This window comes from Rhododendron vialii, chromosome 1a, assembly GCF_030253575.1.
Source record: "Rhododendron vialii isolate Sample 1 chromosome 1a, ASM3025357v1".
In the NCBI taxonomy this organism is placed as follows: domain Eukaryota; kingdom Viridiplantae; phylum Streptophyta; class Magnoliopsida; order Ericales; family Ericaceae; genus Rhododendron; species Rhododendron vialii.
This window is the reverse complement of record NC_080557.1, coordinates 7,427,265-7,448,793: the sequence shown is the minus strand read 5'-3', so window position 1 is coordinate 7,448,793 and position 21,529 is coordinate 7,427,265. Positions and strand designations below refer to the sequence as shown.

Sequence of the window (21,529 nt, the reverse complement as noted above, 5' to 3'; positions counted from 1 at the left end):
GCAGTATCGTAAAACGAGGATCCGGAGCTGGAGCGAAACATCCCAGTGAAATATTTTTTGACTAAAATAGTTGACCTCATGCTACATGTTAGGTTGAATTGACAAAGCAACACGTACGCAATAGCCAAGATTCCTTACGTATGTATACAATTGGCATGCCATGGAGACCCATGGAGATTTCATCGGACCAAACAAAAGGGGATCACAATTATTTCCTCAAAGCATTGGTCTCAACTCTCACCCCTCATTCCACAGCCATGTTTCTCACTCCTCTTTTTTCTCTCTCTCCTCTCCTTCTCCTCCTCCTCCTCCTCGCTCTCCTCCCCACCACACCCGCCCAAGACCACCTCGGCTTCACTTTCAACAACTTCAAAGCCTCACCAAACCTCGCCCTTGATGGCATAGCCGAGTTCAAACCCTCAGGCCTCTTAGCCTTAACCAACGGCACCCGCCAACGAATGGGCCACGCCTTCTTCCCCACCTCATTCCCCTTCAAACCCTCCCCGAACGCCACCACTTCATCCTTCTCCACCTCCTTCATCTTCTCAACAATCCCCGAGTACCCCACCCTCTCCGGCCACGGCATCGTCTTCGTCGTGGCCCCCTCCCCGCGCCTCCCCGGTGCCCTCCCCAGCCAGTGGTTGGGCCTCTTCAATGCAACCAATAACGGGAACTCAACCAACCACGTGTTTGCGGTAGAGCTTGATACTATATACAGTAGCGAGTTTGAAGATTTAAATGATAACCATGTTGGCATTGACATTAATGGGCTGAACTCTGTTGAGTCTCAGGCAGCTGGGTACTATTCTTCAAATGGGAGGTTCCAAAATTTGAGTCTGATCAGCGGTAAGGCGATGCAAGTTTGGGTTGAATACGATGGGGGAAAGAAGGAAATTAATGTTACTATGGCTCCGGTTCATTCGCCCAAGCCAAACACGCCGCTATTGACTCTTTCTAAGGATCTTTCCCCGTTCTTGAACCAAAATATGTACGTTGGGTTCTCTTCCTCTACTGGATCAGACACAACTTCCCATTATATTTTGGCTTGGAGCTTTCAGATTAATGGATTTGCTGATGGGTTTGATTTCTCTCAACTCCCTAAGCTTCCTCGCATCGGACCCAAGAAAGTTTCTAGGCTTCTGACAATTGGGTTGCCTTTGAGTTTAGTTTTGGTGTTTGGAGTGCTTTCAGGGGTAGTTTATTATGTCAGAAGGAAGAGGAAGTTTGCTGAAGTGCTTGAAGATTGGGAACTTGACTATGGGCCTCATAGGTTCAAGTACAAGGACTTGTATATTGCCACCAAAGGATTTACGGAAAAGGGGCTCTTGGGTAGTGGGGGATTTGGTAGGGTTTATAGAGGAATACTGCCTACTTCAAAAATTGAGGTTGCAGTGAAGAGGTTATCACATGAATCTGGGCAAGGAATGAAGGAATTCGTGGCGGAAATCGTTAGTATTGGACGTTTGCGCCACCGTAATTTAGTACAACTCTTGGGTTATTGTCGCCGAAGAGGGGAGCTCCTTTTGGTCTATGACTACATGCCTAATGGAAGTCTAGATAAATTTCTCTACGACCAGCCGAGTTGTACCCTCAATTGGCGGCAAAGATTTCGAGTCATCAAAGGGGTGGCGTCGGGCCTTTTCTATTTACATGAAGAGTGGGAGCAAGTTGTTGTGCATAGAGATGTCAAGGCAAGTAATGTGTTGTTAGATGGCGAATTGAATGGGAGATTGGGCGATTTTGGGCTAGCTAGATTGTCTGATCATGGAACCAATCCACAAAGCACTAATGTGGCTGGAACACTTGGATATCTTGCACCAGAGCACAATAGAACCGGAAAGGCCACAACAAGCACCGATGTGTATGCCTTCGGTGCCTTTTTGCTTGAGGTGGTATGTGGGAGGAGGCCCATCGAGCCACGAGCAGCAGCAGAGGACTTAGTTTTGGTGGATTGGGTGTTTTCCTTTTGGAGGAAGGGGGAAGTTTTGAGAACCATTGATCCTAAATTGGGGAGTGAGTATGTAGTGGAGGAAGTGGAGTTGGTTTTGAAGCTGGGTTTGATGTGTTCCCACTCTGAGCCGGCCGCCAGGCCGAATATGAGGCAAGTTGTGGAGTATTTGGAGGGAGATATTCCTCTACCAGAGTTGAAACTGATGCGTATTTCTGCCACGGGTCTAACGTTTGCTCAGTGCGAAGGGTTTGATGATTTTGCACAGTCGTCTTCTATGGAGAACGCGTTTTCCCACGCGTCTTCTGTCACTGGGTCTGTTCTCTCTGGAGGCAGATGATGCTTCTAACTTTATGGATGAGTAATGTAACTGATGAACTAAATGGTTTTATGTTTTTACGCACAAGCTTGTCTTCTCTGTATATCTGACCCTTCTACAGCCACCGACCATATGGGCAAATTTAGCTGATTTTTTATGAGCCCACTCATTATTTTTTTTTTTAAATTATTGAATGCCTCAGATTTTCTGCGGGGTCCGGAGTGAGACCAGTGTGGTTGTCGGTTCAGAATTGGTCCCCATGTGGTCGGTGTCATAGCTTTTCAGTATATCTGTATAACAAAATTGCATGATACCTTGTGATCATAAAAATCCCTGTTTTTCAGGCGCCTTCCACATTTGTTTGTTTGCCGAAATTCTTGCTCATTACCCCCGAGCAGAGGCAAAAAACACATGCTGAGGTGGGCATTTATTTTGTGGTTGGCTATGCAACATCGTTTGAGTTCTGTGGACAGATTGCTGGTTTGGGGTATAGTTGCTGAAGTTTCATGTGTGTTGTGCAATAGTGGTAATGTAGAGTCTCACAACCACCTGTTTTTTGATTGTCCTTACTCTAGTGCTATCTGGGCAGATATGTTGACGAAAAATCAAGTGTGTAGGTACCCTATGCAATGGGATGACGAGATGATTTGGTTTAATCTGCACTCTAAGGGGAATTGCCTGAGGAAAAGTGTGCTTAAGCTATCTCTATCTGCTGCAGTTTATGGTATAGGGAGAGAAGGAAATGCTCGAATTTTCCAACAGAGAAGTATGGACTCTGTTTTTGCTAGTGCTAAAAGCTGTAATTCCATTTGAGATGCTATGCTGTCTTGGAGGAATGTGAAAGACAAGCAGGAAAACAGGGCGATTTGCAGGGAGTGGAACATTTCCCCAATGGATCCTTTAGCTTTGGTTATTTTGTTTTACATTGTTATGTTTGGAAATTTCTGAGCCTATTGTTTTGGCTCTGTTTGTCTTTTCTCTGATTGGGTCTTGCATGACCTTTTGGAGTGAGTTGTACCTTTTCTAGATTGTTCTGAGATTTGTATGGGCTGATAAATGAAAAAGAACCTTTACTGAAAAAAAGCAGAGGCAAAAATATGATTATATTGATGTCTACTGCACATTGTAAGCCGATGCTGCTTCGCGATTTTCTTTTTAGTCATTCCATGCAGGTATTGATCAGTGCAGTTCCGAGGCATAATGTAATAGAAGAACTGCTCAATGCCATGTGAAACATGGGATTGACTTGGCTACACAATGCATCTATATATTGTCCAACAACTAACTTCAGTACTTCTAACCAGATGAAAGTTGGAGAAATTCCATTTCAGTGCAGATACTTAAAAGAAGCTTAAAAAGAGTGAAAAATCATGTGTAAAATGGTCATCCCTTTCAAATTTTCCAAACACAAAAAAGAAATTACAAATTTACTTCTTTTATATGATCTCTTGAATCGTTCAACAATTTTCATATGATGGTGCTATGCTCACAAATTTTCCATTGATCTTCTGGAGGATCAAAGTACTCAACTTCATCGTGCATTAATCTAACATTGGCCTTACTAAACTTAGCCATGGCTCAGCTAATGGTAGAAGAATTCATTCAAATTCTAAGAAATCTTAGATTTGCATCGTGAGTGCATTCAAATTCATAGAAATTTTCAACACTTTGAGTACTATGTACGTCAATACTGATTTATTTAAGTGCCCAAAATCTTATACTGCTTTATTCATATCAAAGACAGGATTGGGTTCACTAAGGCATATATGTGCTTCAATAACACCACAGAACGACGTGTAAACTATTGGGATGAATGTAGATTTTCTTTTCAGAAGACAAAACACAAGTGATACGGCTTCAGAATATTTACCCACCATTAGTATACAAAAAAAAAAAAGAAGAAAAAAAATGAGGGTATTGCTATGCATATAGATTTTTTATTCTTTTATTCTGAAACATATTTTCAAGCTTAAATCTGTGGCTAACTAACGAGCAATTGTACTATTAGTGCAAAAGTTAATGTTAGAATATTCTAGATTTGTGTATCTCTAGGATCAATCATGTAGTTTAGATCCATTTTGATATGTTAACGGGTAATTAACCTTAAAACATATGTACGTTTTTTTTTTACCAAATATAGAAATTTCGTTATTAGTGGTTGATTTCTTCTGATTTTGCCACATGGCAATTCAAATCCTGGCTTCACAAGACTCCTTTGGGCATTCGTTGAGTTTTCGTAGCCAAGAGTTGGACACGACAAAAGGAGAACAACCATAAGAATACCTAAGCCAAACTTTGTCTAATCACGATGCATAATTAATGCACACATAAAGCAGATAACCACACGTGAACCCAACAAAGGTTGAAACTTGAAATGTTACGTGGGTTCTTGTAAACTTAACTAATTATTTCTTTGTTTTGTGTGTTTTATTTGTTTTTTATGAATTTTGTTAGATTTGGCTGTTACAGCCAAATGGTGTAATGTCTGGAACCTCACACGATTACACCATTAGATTTGATTTTTACACCATTACACCATTACACCATTCGATTACACCATTACACCATTTAGTTGTATGAGAGTTAAAAATGTATAGATGCATTGTGTATTTTTTTTGGCAGCCCATTAGTTGTATGAGAGTTACACCATTACACCATTTACATCAATATATAGATGCATTGATAGCCTTAAATTTGATTTTGAATACTCTATCGTGTAAAGGTTCCTCACAAAAATCATGTGTAAAATGGTGTAAAGGTTCCTCACAAATCTAATGGTGAAAAATCATGTGTAAAATGGTGTAATGGTGTAAAGCTTAAAAACAGCCAAATGGTGTAAAAGAAGCTTAAAAAGAGTGAATCAGTTGTAATGTCTGAGTTGTAATGTCTAAGAAATGACCAAACAAAAGAAACAATTGCACTACATTAATATAACACCTCGGTTCACCAGAAGGGTGTATGTCTAATTTTAGAAGTAAAAGACAAAGGATGTGTAATTCATACAGGAAACGTAAGTTCTGAAGATTGCCCAACGTTTTTGGGATGGGACCACTCAAGTTGTTGAGATAAAGATCCAAGCTCACCAAGTTCGTCAAATTCCCAAGCTCTTCAGGAACTTGTCCACTTATGTTGTTAGTATTAAGGTCTCTGTGACAGAAAATGTAATTGAAACAACGTCCATGACAGGGGCATGCAGAATGCCAGTTAAAAAGACCATAAAACAAAATATATATATAACAAAGGAGATGGCTTCTCTCCCTCCAGTCCACAAAGTGGTCTGAAGATGCTATTGGGGGTCTCTTTTTGATGATTCGAGCCTTACCTTTCAAAGACCCCGTTGTGTAAATCATCCATGAAAAAATATCAGCTTGTTCCGACAATGTTGGCCACATGAATTCACCATATTTGGATGAAAAAATGGACGAGCACTGTGACTTTGAATATACACCATTCATTTTTTCCCCCACAACATGCAATGAATTCACGTGGCTATCAAGTTGATTTTTCAATGATGATATCTGCACATTGGGAACTACAAAGTGAACGGCTTGAATCGTACAAATGGAACCCCTGATGGGACTTATCGTCATAATAGGACGCTCCAGTCCATGAAGTGAGCTGGAGAGAAGCTGTATCCATGATAAATTAACTGCAAAGCGATGACAACACATACAAGACGGTGAAGAGGTTAACTGTAAATAGAAAAGTAATGCCGGGATATCCATTTACATTAAAGGTCGACACTTACATTCCACATTCAAGTCTTGAAAAAATATTTACATTCTGTTTGCAGGAGCAAAATTGGGCAAAATAGCAAAGCTAAAATTAACTACAAGAGCAATAGGCAACATTTTCACTAATAAACTAACATGAGAAACTACTACAAAACAAAACTTCTTTGTAGAGTTTTCTCCTTCATCACCATAAAAAAGGCACATTAAGATGCCCCTAAGTCGTGAGCGATGGAAGTCATGGTAAACTCATCTCAGGCAAATCATGACAGATGAAGTTATAAATGAGTACTCCATGAGCTACCATTATGCTTACTGAAAAAGTAAAATTGCAACATACTAAGTCAACTGTTAATAACATGCCCCTAAGTCAACTGTTCCTCTATAGGAAGAAAACGATGAATACTATAAAGTGTTTTTCATTGTTACAAAGAGCATGTTCAAAATTGTCAATTCATGTATGACGACTACACGTCCAGATAGAGAAATCTAGGAAAAACAAGTAAGGCCAAGAGCTCGTCGAGTCGTCGAGTACACAGCACAGTGAAAGATTCAATAGAATCATAGATAATTCAGGAACTATGCTGGTGAAGCAAGTAAGACGCTTTACAGATTAGAGTTTGGTAAGAGAGAGAGAGAGAGAGAGAGAGACTAATATCACCGAAACAGATATGAGTGAAACCACTTTTCCTACAACAAAGTACTACTTACAGGTACTCCAAACTTCGAAGGTGCGTAAGTTGTGGAACGAGTTGCCCAGTTAAATTTGCATTCCTAAGAGCACTGAGGCTTACAAAAATGGAAAGACGATTTGTCATCACACTAACCACAATGGAAATACAAAAGCAAATAGAGTTTCAAGTATCAAATGACATAACCAGCTTGTGGATTACGAGAATTATTGAACGAGTTAGTAGCGTACACTATTGTAACACTGTTTTGATTGTTGCACGTGACATGGACCCAGTTGCAGGGATTGACAAGTGTAGGACCCCAAGTTTGTAAAACGTTGTTAGGATCAACTAAGCTGTTCTTCAGCGCAATCAAAGCATTGCCTGCTCTTCATGAAAGAGACAAGTCACTGTATTCTCATCAAGAAGATGAAATGATCAACCAAAACATTTTCTAAGGGTAGTTAAGCAGCTAAGTTGCTTGACAGCCTAGCAGTTAAACCAATGTCTACCCCAACCATTCAATAGAATACGCCAATGTTTGGAAAAGATCGATGAATCCTTGAATTACTTTATACTGGTTAAGTGTACATACATGGGTATTTTTGTTTTCAGATTCCGTGAATCAAGTCAAATTTGGTAAGTACAAACATAACAACAGGGGTATTGATAAGAGAGAACTTCAACATGCTACACAAAATTAGGTAAAATCATTTTTTTCTGAAAACATAGACAAAAAAAAAAAAAAAAAACACTCGTAAGGTTCTGAATAAATAGAACCCTCAGTGAGTGTGTACGATGCCACGATGGTAAGAAGCAGACCCTCTTAAACGATAGATCAACTTTGCATTTCAACACCAGTTACCGGCAAATCATACAAACTCAAAATCAATTGGTAGTGAGTGGGGAGCTAGTGTGGACTTTTGCAGAGATATTGAAGGTATAACCAACAAATATAGGATCCATGACAGAGAAATCATAGCGAAAAAAAGAGAGCACACGAATGGCACAAACATAGGGAACATCAATTGTGAAAGAAATAGAGAGCCTTGTCCATACCATGCTCAAGCATTCAACTCGAACCAAATGGCAATGAGTCGCAAGCCATCTAGGCTCATATACTTCGTATTGAAGGTAACATCAATTGATGTGGGACAAGTTCAAACTCAATTGAAAATCAACACATAAACGAGGCCAAGGGAACGATCAGTAATCACCTTCGATATCGCCGGAGGCCGGTGACAACCGAGAAGCCACCAGAATTAGGCAAATACTAGTAGTAAAAGAAGAGGCCCAGAACTCCATGAAGACGTAAAATACCCCTCCTCCTCTTCCCCCCTCCATCTAAAAACCTCACTTCCGAAATAAAAACTCTTCACTCAACCACACTAAAACACAGAACACAACACAAGTAGTTAAATTTTACATTTCCAAAAGAAAAGCTAGAAAAACCATAATTGGCCCTAATTCCCGAAGGCAATTGGGAGCCATTAGACGCGGACAATGGGAGGCTGAACAGGAATAGTAGTGGTAGTCTTCGTCGTAGTCAGAAATTAATAGCAAGGGAATGACTGGAAGAACTGTGTGCGTGTGAGAGAGAGAGAGAGAGAGTTCTAACGGTACGTGACGAAGGGGGGTAGACGTTTCAAAAGTCGTTGGCGACGACGACCCAGGACAATGGACCCTGCCCCCCGGATGAAAAACACAACTACTAGGTTGGGGTTACAAACGGGTCAGAATTCATGAGTTGAATATGAACAGGTGAGTTGAATAGGTTGGGGGGGTTGGGGGGGGGGGGGGCTTGGGGGGAGAGGGAGAGAGCTTGGCACTTCATCGGGTCTGTGAAGAATCTGTTTGTGATGTGGGTAGCATTATTGTAACAATAGCTCTGTCCACATAGATAATTTGTACATAGATTTTGTTGTGGGATTCATCACAGGTTTCACATAAATGATTTGAGCCGTTCATTAAATGGAAAACATTTTTAAAGGGGTTTTGCCAAAAAAACAGCTCAATCCGTTACCTATGGGTGTTTGATTCAATTATCTAAATTTTCTTTCAGATTTTCGAATAATAAAAAGTTAGATGATTAAATCGAGTATCTATAGTTATCAGATTGAGCTGATTATTTTTGAGAGACCCTTGAAAAAATATTTTACATTTAACAGGTGGCTCGGATCGTTTATGTGGGACCCGTGGTGGCCCCACAACAAAATTTGTGCATAGATTATCCGTGTGGTTAGCAGAACTGTTATTTTAAATACATACATATCGTTTGTGTACGTACGTGGGTATAAACTTAACTTCAATTTAATTTAAATTTGTAAAGGGGATGAAGAGTAGAGGGATCTGAACTCTCTAAGTGAAGACCCTTTTGCCCATATTAAGGTTGCGTTCTTATAAACTTAACTTCAATTTAATTTAAATTTGCAAATTTTGTCTTTATTTGAATTTTTTTCACATTTGTTAGTTTTGTGTCAAATTTTTTAGATTATTAATTCGTCTCAACGAGAGGAATCGGAAGAGTAAGGTTTTTTACTTTTACCAAATATTTTGAGAAATAACCACTTTTTAATTTTTTTTCAAAATCCACTAAAACAGTTCAATTCCCCCCCCCCCCGGAAGTTTTCTTTTTTTATTTTTTTTTCAAAATCCACTAAAACTCTTTCACAACCAAGGTTTCTCCCACTCCTCAACGTCTCTCATCATTTGTGTAGTACTCAATGTGAACTCGCACATTGTACTTGTACATTTTTTGTCCCCGAACTTGTACTTGTAAAGTCAATAATAAGAAAATAGATGATGAACTAATTAGAAGAAAGCAATGTGTTGTCACAAAAAAATGATGTGAAAATTTAGCATTCGAAGAAATAGATTAGACAAATGTCCTCATAATGAAAATTTAGAGTAATTTTATTGGAACACTACCAAAAATTTATTGGGTATAATTGAACTATTTAAGAAAATTAATACTCCAATTTTATAAAATCTGTCCCTGTTTGTAACTATATCAAATATTGCTTTGAGTCCTTCGGAAGTTATTTTGGGAGACATAAGGTTTGAAGTTGTCTTTTAGAAGAACCGAGTTGAATCTCGTTTGTCTAACGGGCAATTAGTGCTCGTTAAAAAAATTCCCAAAACAAAACTATACGTAGTACTCGCTTAATTGAAGACCAATTGGAGTCATTTGGCCCACGGACTCGGATTTTGAGTCACCAAACTTAAATGCTAAGTCTTGGTCGTTGGATGGTTGTTCCAATTTGTCTTGGTCAATGATAAGCCCTTCATATAATTCAAATGACTTAGGGCATGCAAGACTTTGATCCAAAATGTATGTGCAAAGACTCTCTCTCTCTCTCTCCGGGGTAATCGCTAAGCCTTAACCTTATGAGCTATGTCACGAAGGCGGGGCAAGTGGAAAATCACTAATCCATACTTTGGCAAGTGGAAATTAAATCACTAATCCATAATTTTGTATGTTATCTGTTACTTGTGTGGAGGAAATTACTTTTACTGAATATTGGAACGTAAATTCATCAATGGCATAAAGCAATAGATAAATCAAATTTAGCCAAACCGGGCTTGCTTGACTTGAGATTTCTTTAACCATGATTTTCATAACTTTTTTATATAAAAGTACTAAATAAGATTGTCCGGTGGTCCTAAAGTAAATTGTCACGCCCTCGATTTTAAACATAATAAATATAGCTTTTCGATATGTAAAACGTCGTCATATCCGTACCTACATACCAATGAACATCATGCCAAACATTATCTCATAAACCAACATCCTTTTAAACAAGTGTCCAAATAATTAGATCTCAAAAAAATTTACACAATAGCCAGGAGAGGAAAAATATTAAGTAACATTAAATTTTTTTAAGTCAAAAGATATAACAATGTAGTTACAATTTCATCTAAAAAACATGATTTAGATTGGATGACAAAATGACTTAGAACTCCCTTTCATACACAATGCACGCATCCACACCATCTGTTTCGCAACTCAGTTTACTATCTAACGAATAGCCATCATTAAAAGTATCGCATGTCAACATATATTATGTCACGCTTACGATTTTCAACATAAATATACAGGATTTTTCATAAATAAAACCTCACAATAATCCGTACAATACCCCAAAATAATGTAGCATTTCCATTTCCATAATCACACTTCCATCATTCAATAGTTCCCAAAATATTACATCTTTGGCTCCGAGGCCAAAATTAACATAAGTAGTATTGAGTAGTGAAAGAGTGTTAAGGATTACAGTATTCCAAAGTCATAAGATTTATAATTATAGTTACAAATACATCTTTCAAAAGAGATTTACTAAGATGACTAAGTAACTCCTCAATCGTTAGCTTTCAAAAAATAATTCCACATCCAAGCATTCCAACCATGCATTCTACTGCCCTGTGTTAGTACCTGAAAATGATAATAGGTTTGAGCTACACTAGCTCAGTACGAAATTCTACACTAACATTATATGTAAGAGAAATGCAAGATTGATCACAAGGCAAGAACATGATGTAGACCATACAATAGGCAATAACCAAGACTTAACAATTCAACAAACTCGATACGAAATTTGGTATGCACCTCAACCTTTAACCATTTCAACTTTCCATGTGTCCAATGTCACTTCGCGTTATGTGTCATGAGCCGAATCTCTTGCTGGGCCAATTAAGGGATCTCGATACCCCCAGCCAGACACCATACCCATCGGTAGGTTTTGAATGTAACCAATATGAGCTATTGCTCCTGTCGGGCCAATTTAGGGATCCCGATACCCCCTGCCAGACACCATACCCATTGGTAGGTCCTGTATGTAACCAATATGAGGTTTTGCTCTTGCCGGGCCAATTTAGGAATCTCGATACCCCCTGCCAGGCACCATACCCATCGATAGGTCCTAAATGTAACTAATATAAGCTTTTGTTCCTGCCGGGCCAATTTAGGGATCTCGATACCCCCTGCCAGGCACCATACCCATCGGTAGGTCCTGAATGTAACTAATATGAGCTTTTGCTCCAGCCGGGCCAATTTAGGGATCTCGATACCCCCTGCCAGGCACCCACCCGTCGATGCATCCTGAATGTTCTTGTTATGTCAACAAGTGTTCACAAATCTCATGTCTCCGTAATGTGTCATTTCCATTTAGTCGAAGTTCATAAGGAAAACCAACGTCAAATTATACAGAACAAGGGCAAGGGATGCAAAGATACTCCACGAACTCAACAAATATGATTAATCATGTTTTCGAGTAATTTGGTGATGTTTAGAACAAGTTAGAAATGATCGGGGGTTAAAACAATGAAGTTTGGAACAAAATAGCAAAAGCTGTCACTAAGCCACTTTATATCGATACTAGCCAAACTAGTATCGATACAACTGGGCTTAAAAACGTTCCAGAGATTCTGGTATCGATACTGATCAAAGTGGTATCGATACAGATGCCTGTTAAAGCAGATTTTCTACAGATTTTAAGGATTTCAACTACAACAAGGACATGATTCAAGGCTAGAAAACACTCCCATTACATATTTTGAGAGGTAGAATCTCTACCTTGAGGCCGAAAAACGAAACCCACAAAAATACTAGCCCTAGCTTTCCGGAATCGAGACCGAGTGCAATACACCTCCTCTAAGCTCACATCGACAGAATATGGACCACAATACGCGTAGAGAGAGAATGATTGAAGGTTGTTTTGAGAAGGTTTTGAGTTGTTACGGTGAAATTTGGAGAGAGAGCAAGAAAGAATGAGTGAGCAGAGAGAGAGAGAGGGAGTGAGGCGTGGGAGATAGAGAGGAGAAATTTAATTCTCTACTCTATCACCGTCCTATATATACTCATACATATGGAAACCATACTTACACCCTTTCACATTCAATTCAATCACTTTAGCCCCAAACCACATAAACACATCACATTTTCCATTTTCCTCAATTATAAACTTTAAAATTAAATAAATTAAATATGGGTCTCTACATATTAACTATGCATGCATGCCAAACAATTCACCAAATTCTATTTATCGTACCACAAGTATCCACAAACGCTCATGTAACGACATCAAAACAATCCATAATAAATAGGTTATAAACATGATAAATAGGTCATCATGAAACATCATGATAAATTTCTACAAATTTACCATAAAAATTGAGACTCAAAAATTACAAACCCATCAGATTACATCTTTCAGACCATGAGCTAATGAAAAAAGAAATCTAAGCTTTCAATTTTTAGATGAACAAGCATTCTCGAACTGATCCACTACTCTTCTTTGTTTGAATAAATGGATATAATAAATGATAACATGATTATTGAGATTTAATTGTAGTTAGGATGATTTTCTTTCATAGTTAATTGGTATGATTTCCTTCCTTAATTAGGCTCTCTTTCCTCTATAAATAAAGGAACTCATTGTATAGTGTTATCGAATTCAATCAATTATTTATTCTCTCATTTTTAACATTCAGAGTCATCAAAACATAAGAATCCAAAGAGCACCACTCACTACCATGTCGTAGTTATCCCGCAAAGACGCACCACTGTCACGGCCCGACTCTACTCGAATCCAACACACAAATCCGATTGAGTATAATCACAATACAACGTGAACTGGAGACCAATTTTAACTTCTTGGTCGCTGGGAGTTTGCTGGAAAATTACTTTTGATGCCCTTCCTCTTAGCCGATATTCCTTCGGGCTACTAAAAACAATTAAAGGAAAAATATTCCAAAGGACAAAAACTGCAGTACTCACTGAATTGAAGACCTATCGGAGTCATGGGTTCCACGTACTTAAATGCCAAGTCTTGGTCGTCATTAGATGGTTCTGCCAATTTGTCTTGATCAATGATAAGCCCTTCATATTCCAATGACTTTAATTGGCATGGGAGACTTTGAGCCAAAATACGTCAAAATCCCTCCATCTATCTATTATCTATCATGCTAGACTCTTCACGGAACAGGTTACTTTCAGTTGAACTCTTTTGTTTTACTTGATTCCTGTTTAGAGATAGTATTGTCGTGTTCTTTTTAGATGGAATTTCAGACATTTCTCTCTACGTACACAAGACAAGATATTGTAGTTACAATGTCTTGATCCAATACAATACGTATCCCGATTTGAAATAAACGATATACGATATGTGCCTCGATTTGAAAATATTGAACATGGTGTTCGGGAGCCAATTACAAAATTCATTCTATCACGAGAATGCAGAATCTAAAACCATTTGGACGAGCTTCTAGGATTTCGATTCTACGCAAATCATTCAATCACTCTTACAGGGAATTTGGAACCACCGAAGAAGATATGTTTATATGGCAAAGAGCAAGATCTCAAATCAGATCTTGTGACATGGATAAATTTTACTACATCATGCACCTTCTCAGTTACTGAATATAAAACGAAAATTGGAGGATGATTAGAGTTATAATCTACGCTTTAACCGGGAATGGTTTTGTGCAGAGGCACCATCCGAGCCGTCCGTTCGGTAATCTAATGGTTCCGATTTTATCTCGGTAATGAATGACTCGGATGCTACACGGCGGAGATGAGATCTGGGCAACGGATGACTCTTCCACGAAGTGAAGAAAGATCACCAATTTTTTTCTTTAGTTTTTCCTGCCCAAACTCCACTATCTAGGTTTTAGTTTATCCCAGTGCTATAATGTCAAAAAAAGCAAGTTATAATGCTTATTATCTTTTGAAAACGAAAATTCCCGTCTACTGTTAATTATTAATTGTTTTTTACCAATTGGCCAATAAAAATGGAAAAGGACGACTTGACTCTTAAAATGAACATGGGCTGCCAAAAAGTAAACAATTTGGTCTCAAAGAAAACATTTTCAAAGACTGTGTACAGGGGATCCATCAAGTGAGTTAGAAAGGTGACGTGGAGGCCGCCGGAGAGGCAGAGGAGCTCGGCGAGCTACAGCATGGAGTTGATGGGGCCTTGCAACTTGTAAGGGGGGAGGGAAGATGAGTACATGTGGAGGTTGAGGATCCATTGCATTGGAATGGAGGAATAATCCTGTCGATTAATTGGTCCCTGATACTTAAAAAGAGAAGTTTGGTAGTAATTTTTTAGATTTTATCCCCTACCCTACGAGTGAATATTCAGAGAGTGATGCTACTTTAACACATACTATTATCTATTCGGATACAATAGCATCGGGAACTGTTCAATGCATATGAGTTTGAAATGAAATTAGAATCTACATGCATCAGACGGAGACAAACAAACTTTTGTACACTGTCTGAACATCTGTGTCCAAATATTTCTAATTATTAATGTGAGGCTCGTAAGCCTAGCTAGGTCTGTTTGGCTTGCACGTTTAATTGCTCAGTATTTAATTACTTGATCAAAATTTGAAAACGATTACGTTTGGATTGAGGCTAAAAATATGACTGTAATTACAAACAAGAAAGACAAGGGATAAGGATAACAACTCTTCTTTATGTGGTGGCCGGTGGGTAGGGTATCACGTGGGCAGTTGAATTCAGGGGTTTTCTTTTCCATACATGTATTGGTAGATGCCCAACTTTTCATCATGTAAGCACGTTTTTGATAGAGCAAAAATTGGAATTGTGTTGCAAAAAGATGCCCATTTGAGTAAAGAATCCAGTGATGGAGAAACCAAAATGCACTATAGCCATCAAACTAGGACAGGGGATGCTACCGAGTACCCCCTGTAAAGCGGGTGTCGAGCGGTTGATCCGGCCGTTCATCTTGGCGTGGACGGTTCGGATTGAATCTGAACGCATACAAGTCCAACCATCCATTGCACGATTTAGATCCGAACTGCCTAGGCCAAATCGGCCTAGTCAGCATCTGCCATCCCCCTCCAGGACCATGCCACCACAAAAATGAACTATCACCGTCAATCCCCAACAATAAAAGCCCACTCCAACAAACAACCAAAAGTGACTTAATGGTTGTCCTTTGTAAATGGTTGTCCTTTGTTTTTCCCCTTGAGGAAACATCGTTGTCCTTCTGGGCTTCCACACGTGCTCCAACTTAATTTTTGTGGTAAAAAACAGATTGAGAAAATCTTTTTAACGGCGCAGCCGTGAATGGTTGTTTACGGAGTCAATCGCGACCGTCCGAAAGTGTTTTGAACGGTCCGGATGTTAATGAAACTTTTCCGGGAAAGAGTAAAACTTTTCCCTGGTAAATTTTTACTCCCTCCATTCCATTTTTATTGTCTGTTATTCTGTGTTTCTCTTTTATGTCTTTTACTTATATCTTTTAGTGTGGATCTTAAAAAATATGTAATATGGATCTTGTTTGATAGATTTCGACTAATTCTATAATACAAAGTTCAAAATTATGAAAAAATTATAGATTGAAAGATATAAACAATTAAAAAATGACACGTATTTCAAAAATGGACAATGAAAATGGGACGGAGTGAGTATTAAAATCCGGACCATCTAAGGCACTTTAAGACGGTGGCGATTGGTTGTTGCTGTTCACGTCGGAGCCGTAAATAAATCTCTCTAAAAACAGATAAGTTGCTCGATATTGTTCTTCGTCCCATACTCCAACTTATCTCCTCTGTCTTCTCTCAAGCATGGATTCAGTTCACAAGTTGCTTAATATTGTGCTTCCTCTTATATCACTCTTTTTGCTCTTCTTCTTCCTACCGGCTATTTTGCTCTTCAAGATTTTCAATTCTATATCAAGGTCCGTATTCAGCGAAAACGTCTCCAGTAAAATTGTACTCATCACCGGTGCATCTTCAGGCATTGGCGAGGTTTGATCAACTCTGAACTCTCCCAAAAGAATCACTTTCTTAATTGGTTCTTTAAAGGCCACTAAACCAGAAGTTAAAACCCAACTTACTAACTTTGAAGTTGTGGATCTGAACATTATGACTACCACTTTATAAGTAAAATCAATAATGTCAATGATTAAGTTTATACCCATCTTACTACTCTTAGACACACGAAAATTGGTTTCTAGTACTTCGATGGTCCATTATTTTGGGAAGTGAATTGTTAGACTTGCTGTTTTGAAGCATCTTGCCTATGAGTATGCAAAAGGGGGTGCTTGTTTGGTATTGGTGGCAAGGAGAGAAAAGCAACTTCAAGAAGTGGCTTGTAAGGCACGACGGCTCGGGTCACCTGATGTGATTGTTGAAACCGGTGATGTTTCAAAGGTGGAAGACTGTAAGCGATTTGTTGATGCTGCGCTAAACCACTTTGGTAAATGTATGTTTCTAATTCTTTAGTTTCAATTCATTTCTTTGGTTCTATAGTACTATTTGTTTGAAAGAAAATATATCGAACTACAGAGTTGAAGATGTAGCACAGAAATGAACACATAGCATGACACCAACACTCTGACACATAAAATTAACAAAAAAAACAATTAGAGAACACAATATGTATAATCGAGTCTGGCTCCTCGATCTGCAATCTCAGCCTGTAAAAATATCTGACAATCTCACATCAATGATCAAAACAGATCATTTTTTTTTTGCTCGTTGACAACATGAAGTATGCCAAAAACCAAGTTTACTGGACATCAATAGATATGATTTTGGAACACATCATCTTAAAAGATATAAGATTGCAACACTGGAACAAAACTCCTTTCTAAATTTTTTGCAATATAAATCTGTTTCGAAAGCATATCAAACGATAATTGCTCAAACTGATGTTTTGGCTTGCTTGATGCTCTCAGTGAATTAAAGATTATAAACGGTCCCGATCATTGAAGTGTGATTGAAAAAGTTTTCGAGAGTATTTGGTGCGTGTTTTAGAGTTTCCCCAAAAGATTGAAGGGAACGAGTTGGGGAAAAATAGGACGCTTTTGATGTGTCAAACCGTCTAGGGAACTATCTTCATTTAACGCAAGTGTGTGATCTCCCTTACTCTCTTTCCCTCTTTTCGATTGTTTAAAATGCAGAATTACCTTGTTATAATTCGACAATTTACGTCTCTCTTGTTTGATGACTTCAATTACACAGTGAATCACGTAGTGAACAATGCCGGGATTGCTCCGCTTTGTCTGTTTGAAGACGCCGATAATGTCGAAGATTTCACTCCAATTATGGTGATTGTCTTCCATTTTTAACATAAAAAAGTTGCCTGAATTTTTCTTATCTAAAAATCTCTCCACAAATCCTAGTCCAAACTAGGCCTTAGATCAATCCAAAACTATATATACTATTTAGGTAGGAATTTGGGAACAAATTAACCATTACTAATTTGGGTTTTATGCTGCAGAACACAAACTTCTGGGGTTCTGTTTATTGCACCCGTTTCGCAATTCCGCACCTAAGAAAGAGCAGAGGGAAGATCATTGTGATTGCTTCAATAGCTCAATGGTCTCCAATACCAAGACTTAGCATCTATTCTGTACGTGAAAAGAAATGGACATAGATCCTCTCCGCTCCAAGGAATAGACTAGACCGTCTGTACTTTGGTGATCTCGCCTATCTCTTTTTAGAGCTTATCCCGAGCAGTGATCATGTCAAAATTAAGCTGTTCAGATACTGGTTGATCATATGATTTCAAAACACATTATCGCTTTTGTTCTAAATAGTATCTGATCAGCATAATTTTTGGTTGGAATACGCTCTAAAAGTTGAACAGGTTTGATTATCAAAGTGGAGACACAGGACCATCTAGTCTATTGGGATGGATCGGAAATGATCCATGCCCTCAGAAAAAGTTAAGTACTACATTTTTGTTTAGATAAACATGCCTTGGTTTGGCTCATCTTTAATTGATTAGTCAAAAATATCTTATATTTCTTTAGGGAAGCAAGGGAGCCCTAGTCAGCTTTTACGAGACGCTACGAGTTGAAGTTGGTTCGGATATAGGGATCACGATTGTCGGTCCCGGAGTTGTAGACTCGGAAATTACTAGAGGTGATTTCATGTCAAAGGTAAAGTTTTTTTTTTTTTTTTTTTTTGGTGAAGCTGAAAAATCAACTGTGAATTCCTCAAGCTATAAGCTTGTTTGATAGAAGTGGGCAATTCACCTTTGAACCTGTTAACTCCTATGCTCAGTAACCGGAGATTGCGGCAGTTAGTTAAAGAAGTTAGAAAGCTGAACCCTTCTGCCTCATCTGTCTCTAGTTGCTGCAGTGAGTCAAATTTATGCTTAAAATTTGAGTTTCTCCGTTAGAGTGAGTGCTTCATCCAGATGAAGCTTGTACTCACGTTGGAGTAAAAGTTTGGGTAATGGCCGGAGATAATCCAAAGCATTTGAGAATCTATTCCAGTTCAGGAATAATTTCGGTTTCTAATTTCCTCTTTGTTTTTTACTGTATAGGCTGGAATGGATGGTTTTCCAGTGGAGTCAACAGAGGGGTGTACCAAAGCAATTTTCAAGAGCATTTGCAGGGGAGACAGGTACTTGTTTGAGCCAGCTTGGGAGAGGACGATATATTTCTGGAATTTGCTTTGTCCAGAGGTTATAGAAAGCTTCTCCCGGTGGCGTTTACTTGGTAGGCCAAACAACTCTAAATCTAACCGCAATTCTGGAGCGTTCAAGTCTGACTAAGGAAAAGATCATCAAGCAGATCGACTGTTTGTATTCCTTATCTTAAGAGGACAACTATTGGTAAATAATCCTCTTTTGTGCCTTGGTGTTGTAAACATTTATTTGTGCATCATGTATCCCTTATTGTATGTGTGGTGGAGTGAAAGTGTACAATAAAAGGAACACTGCTTTTGGTGTGACGTTTAAAAAGTATTGAAGCCTAGCTGTTTCGAGCCACTTTCATGTAAATTTGCCTTCGAAACTGCGGTTGGCCGTTTTAACTCGAAAAGGGAAGGCGTTTAAGGCTGATTTGCCAGCAACTTCTTCTCCGGAACCTTTTATCTTTCAACTAAGAGGAAGCAGCTAGCCAGATATGCAACCTCATTAATTGTCAAGGTGATCGATCGCGCATTAGCGCTGCTTGCCACAGGGCCAGAGAGACACGCGGTCGTACATGACAGAGGCCAAATGGTTCAGAGTTACCTTCAGGTGAAAGGTATTCGCCCTCTAGGTTAAAATTGCCCACCAAGTCAAAGAGCCATAAAACAACAGCACAAGTAAAAGTGAATTTCTATAGCTTTTGACTGTTTCTAAAATCAAAAATGTTAAAAGAGTGAATGAGCTTGCATAAAATTTCCCAAATAGCTTAAATGCTTAACTATAAACAACTTTTTGTAGGTGGACACTAGTGAGATGCCCGCGGGGCTCTGTCACACTCATATTTGTGACTCTATTTTTCTCAAAAAAAATTAGATTTGACCAAATCTCTTAACCGGTTAACTTTCTCAATTGTTGTAGCTAGCATTATAGCATTTAGCACCACCCACCAACTAAACCCAATGTAGACACACTATTCTGACTCTATTTTTCGCAAAAAAAAAATAGATTTGACCAAATCTCTTAACCGGTTAACTTTCTCAATTGTTGTAGCTAGCATTATAACATTTAGCACCCCCCACCAACTAAACCCAATGTAGACACACTATTCTGAGCTGTCTAGATAAGTTTACTAATGTTCTTTGATTCCCCGATGATGAATAAGATCAAAAACACCCTGAGGTTCTTAGTGTGTTTGAGCTTTGAGCATTCTCAAACCCTTTCAGATCCTTTAAGCCAGAGCCAGAAAGCTTCAGTAAAACCCTACTTGTGCACGCTGGTACCCAACTGGTGTGTGCTGGTCCACTGCCACATGTCAGTCATCGGTCTGTTAACCAGGATTGGACTGGCGCACGCCGGTCACTTACTGGCGTACGCCGGTCAGAGCTAGTCAAATCACCTTTATTCAGCCATATGTACAAGACTTTTAGGCCACCCCAGTACACTGTTCGTTCGTATGATGAGTGTGTACGTGCATGGGATGTTCCCCCCTCTCTCGTACAAGATCCATCACCTTGTCCCATGCATTTGATGCATGTGAGACTCTCCCTCCAAAGCCAACCTGCCCTTCAACTGATTACAACTCCTCCCTGTCCTCTATATATACCCCCCTTGTATTCATGTGCAAGAGGTTACCAAAAACTTGAAGCATTCAAGTCATCTCTCTCTCCATTAGCTCCTTGTTCTTCCTTTTCCTCTTCTTGAGAAAGAAACAACAAGAAGCTCTCCCATACACCACAACACACATCCATCCACCCACATTCCCCTTTCAAAGCCAAGTTCAAGCTCAAACTCTCCAAGAAACTTGAAAACAAAAAGGTATACCACCTTTGTAAACTTTCTGTTCTAATCCCTAAGGGGGGCTGGTAGGGTCATGGCTGGTAATCAATACTAATCATGGCCCTAAAGCTGGCAATGTTTCAAAAATCATCAATGGCAAAACCCAGCGTGCGCCGGTCATAAGCTCGTGTACGCCCATCCTTGACAGTACGTGCAGAACTGGCGTGGGGACTAGGACCTATCTGGGGTTTGTCTGGGACAAACCCGCGTACTCTAGTTTGGAACCCTTTGGAACCCGCGTAATCCAATTGTGAACTGGGGTCAGGATCTTGGTTTTATGCTTTTTTTCTTGTCTATTCATCACTGTGAACATGCCTAATAACCAATTTACTGCTTTACATAGTTAAAATTGCTAGTTTTACTTTCTTAATATTATTTCTATTGCTTTGTAATGCCTCTGAGATCCTTCTGTTCATGTTCCAGAGCCTAGAAAGTGCAAAGCCAAGTACTGGACAAAAGTGTGTAACTGGCGTACGGTATCTACATACCGGCGTACGACAGTTAGATCTAGCCCAGTGGCTATCCATTGCATAGCAACTAGACTTTAACCTTTGCTCATTTCCCTACATTGTTTATGAGGTGCTCTGTTTATTTTATGGCCCTAAAGCCATTTTCAACTGTCTGTAA

At 39.0% G+C, this 21,529-nt stretch overlaps 4 protein-coding genes across 6 annotated transcripts; 3 read left to right on the top strand and 1 right to left on the bottom strand.

The window, feature by feature from the left end:
- The first annotated feature begins 224 nt into the window (after positions 1-224).
- Positions 225-2,381, top strand: LOC131315701 (L-type lectin-domain containing receptor kinase IV.1-like). Its single transcript, XM_058344902.1, has one exon. The coding sequence runs from the start codon at positions 258-260 to the stop codon at positions 2,286-2,288; it is 2,031 nt and encodes a 676-aa protein (XP_058200885.1). The 5' UTR covers positions 225-257; the 3' UTR covers positions 2,289-2,381.
- Positions 2,382-2,678: 297 nt separating this feature from the next.
- Positions 2,679-4,780, top strand: LOC131327280 (uncharacterized). Its single transcript, XM_058360357.1, has 2 exons — positions 2,679-3,066; positions 4,722-4,780. Exons 1-2 carry the CDS (start codon positions 2,679-2,681, stop codon positions 4,778-4,780), a joined length of 447 nt encoding a protein of 148 aa, XP_058216340.1.
- A 333-nt stretch (positions 4,781-5,113) lies between these two features.
- LOC131327273 (somatic embryogenesis receptor kinase 2-like) lies at positions 5,114-8,496 on the bottom strand. Its single transcript, XM_058360348.1, has 4 exons — positions 7,887-8,496; positions 6,921-7,053; positions 6,710-6,781; positions 5,114-5,414 (listed from the first exon to the last, which is right to left on the bottom strand). Exons 1-4 carry the CDS (start codon positions 8,011-8,013, stop codon positions 5,114-5,116), a joined length of 633 nt encoding a protein of 210 aa, XP_058216331.1. The 5' UTR covers positions 8,014-8,496.
- A 7,639-nt stretch (positions 8,497-16,135) lies between these two features.
- On the top strand, positions 16,136-19,423 carry LOC131315678 (11-beta-hydroxysteroid dehydrogenase A-like). Of its 3 annotated transcripts, XM_058344867.1 has the most exons (6): positions 16,136-16,446; positions 16,711-16,903; positions 17,665-17,750; positions 17,924-18,055; positions 18,459-18,587; positions 18,977-19,423. In XM_058344867.1, exons 1-6 carry the CDS (start codon positions 16,264-16,266, stop codon positions 19,205-19,207), a joined length of 954 nt encoding a protein of 317 aa, XP_058200850.1. In that variant the 5' UTR covers positions 16,136-16,263; the 3' UTR covers positions 19,208-19,423. The 3 variants fall into 3 exon arrangements, with proteins under 3 accessions (XP_058200850.1, XP_058200857.1, XP_058200865.1); XM_058344874.1 differs by lacking the exon at positions 18,459-18,587 and having other exon boundaries at positions 16,187-16,446; XM_058344882.1 differs by lacking the exon at positions 17,924-18,055 and having other exon boundaries at positions 16,189-16,446.
- Positions 19,424-21,529: the final 2,106 nt, after the last annotated feature.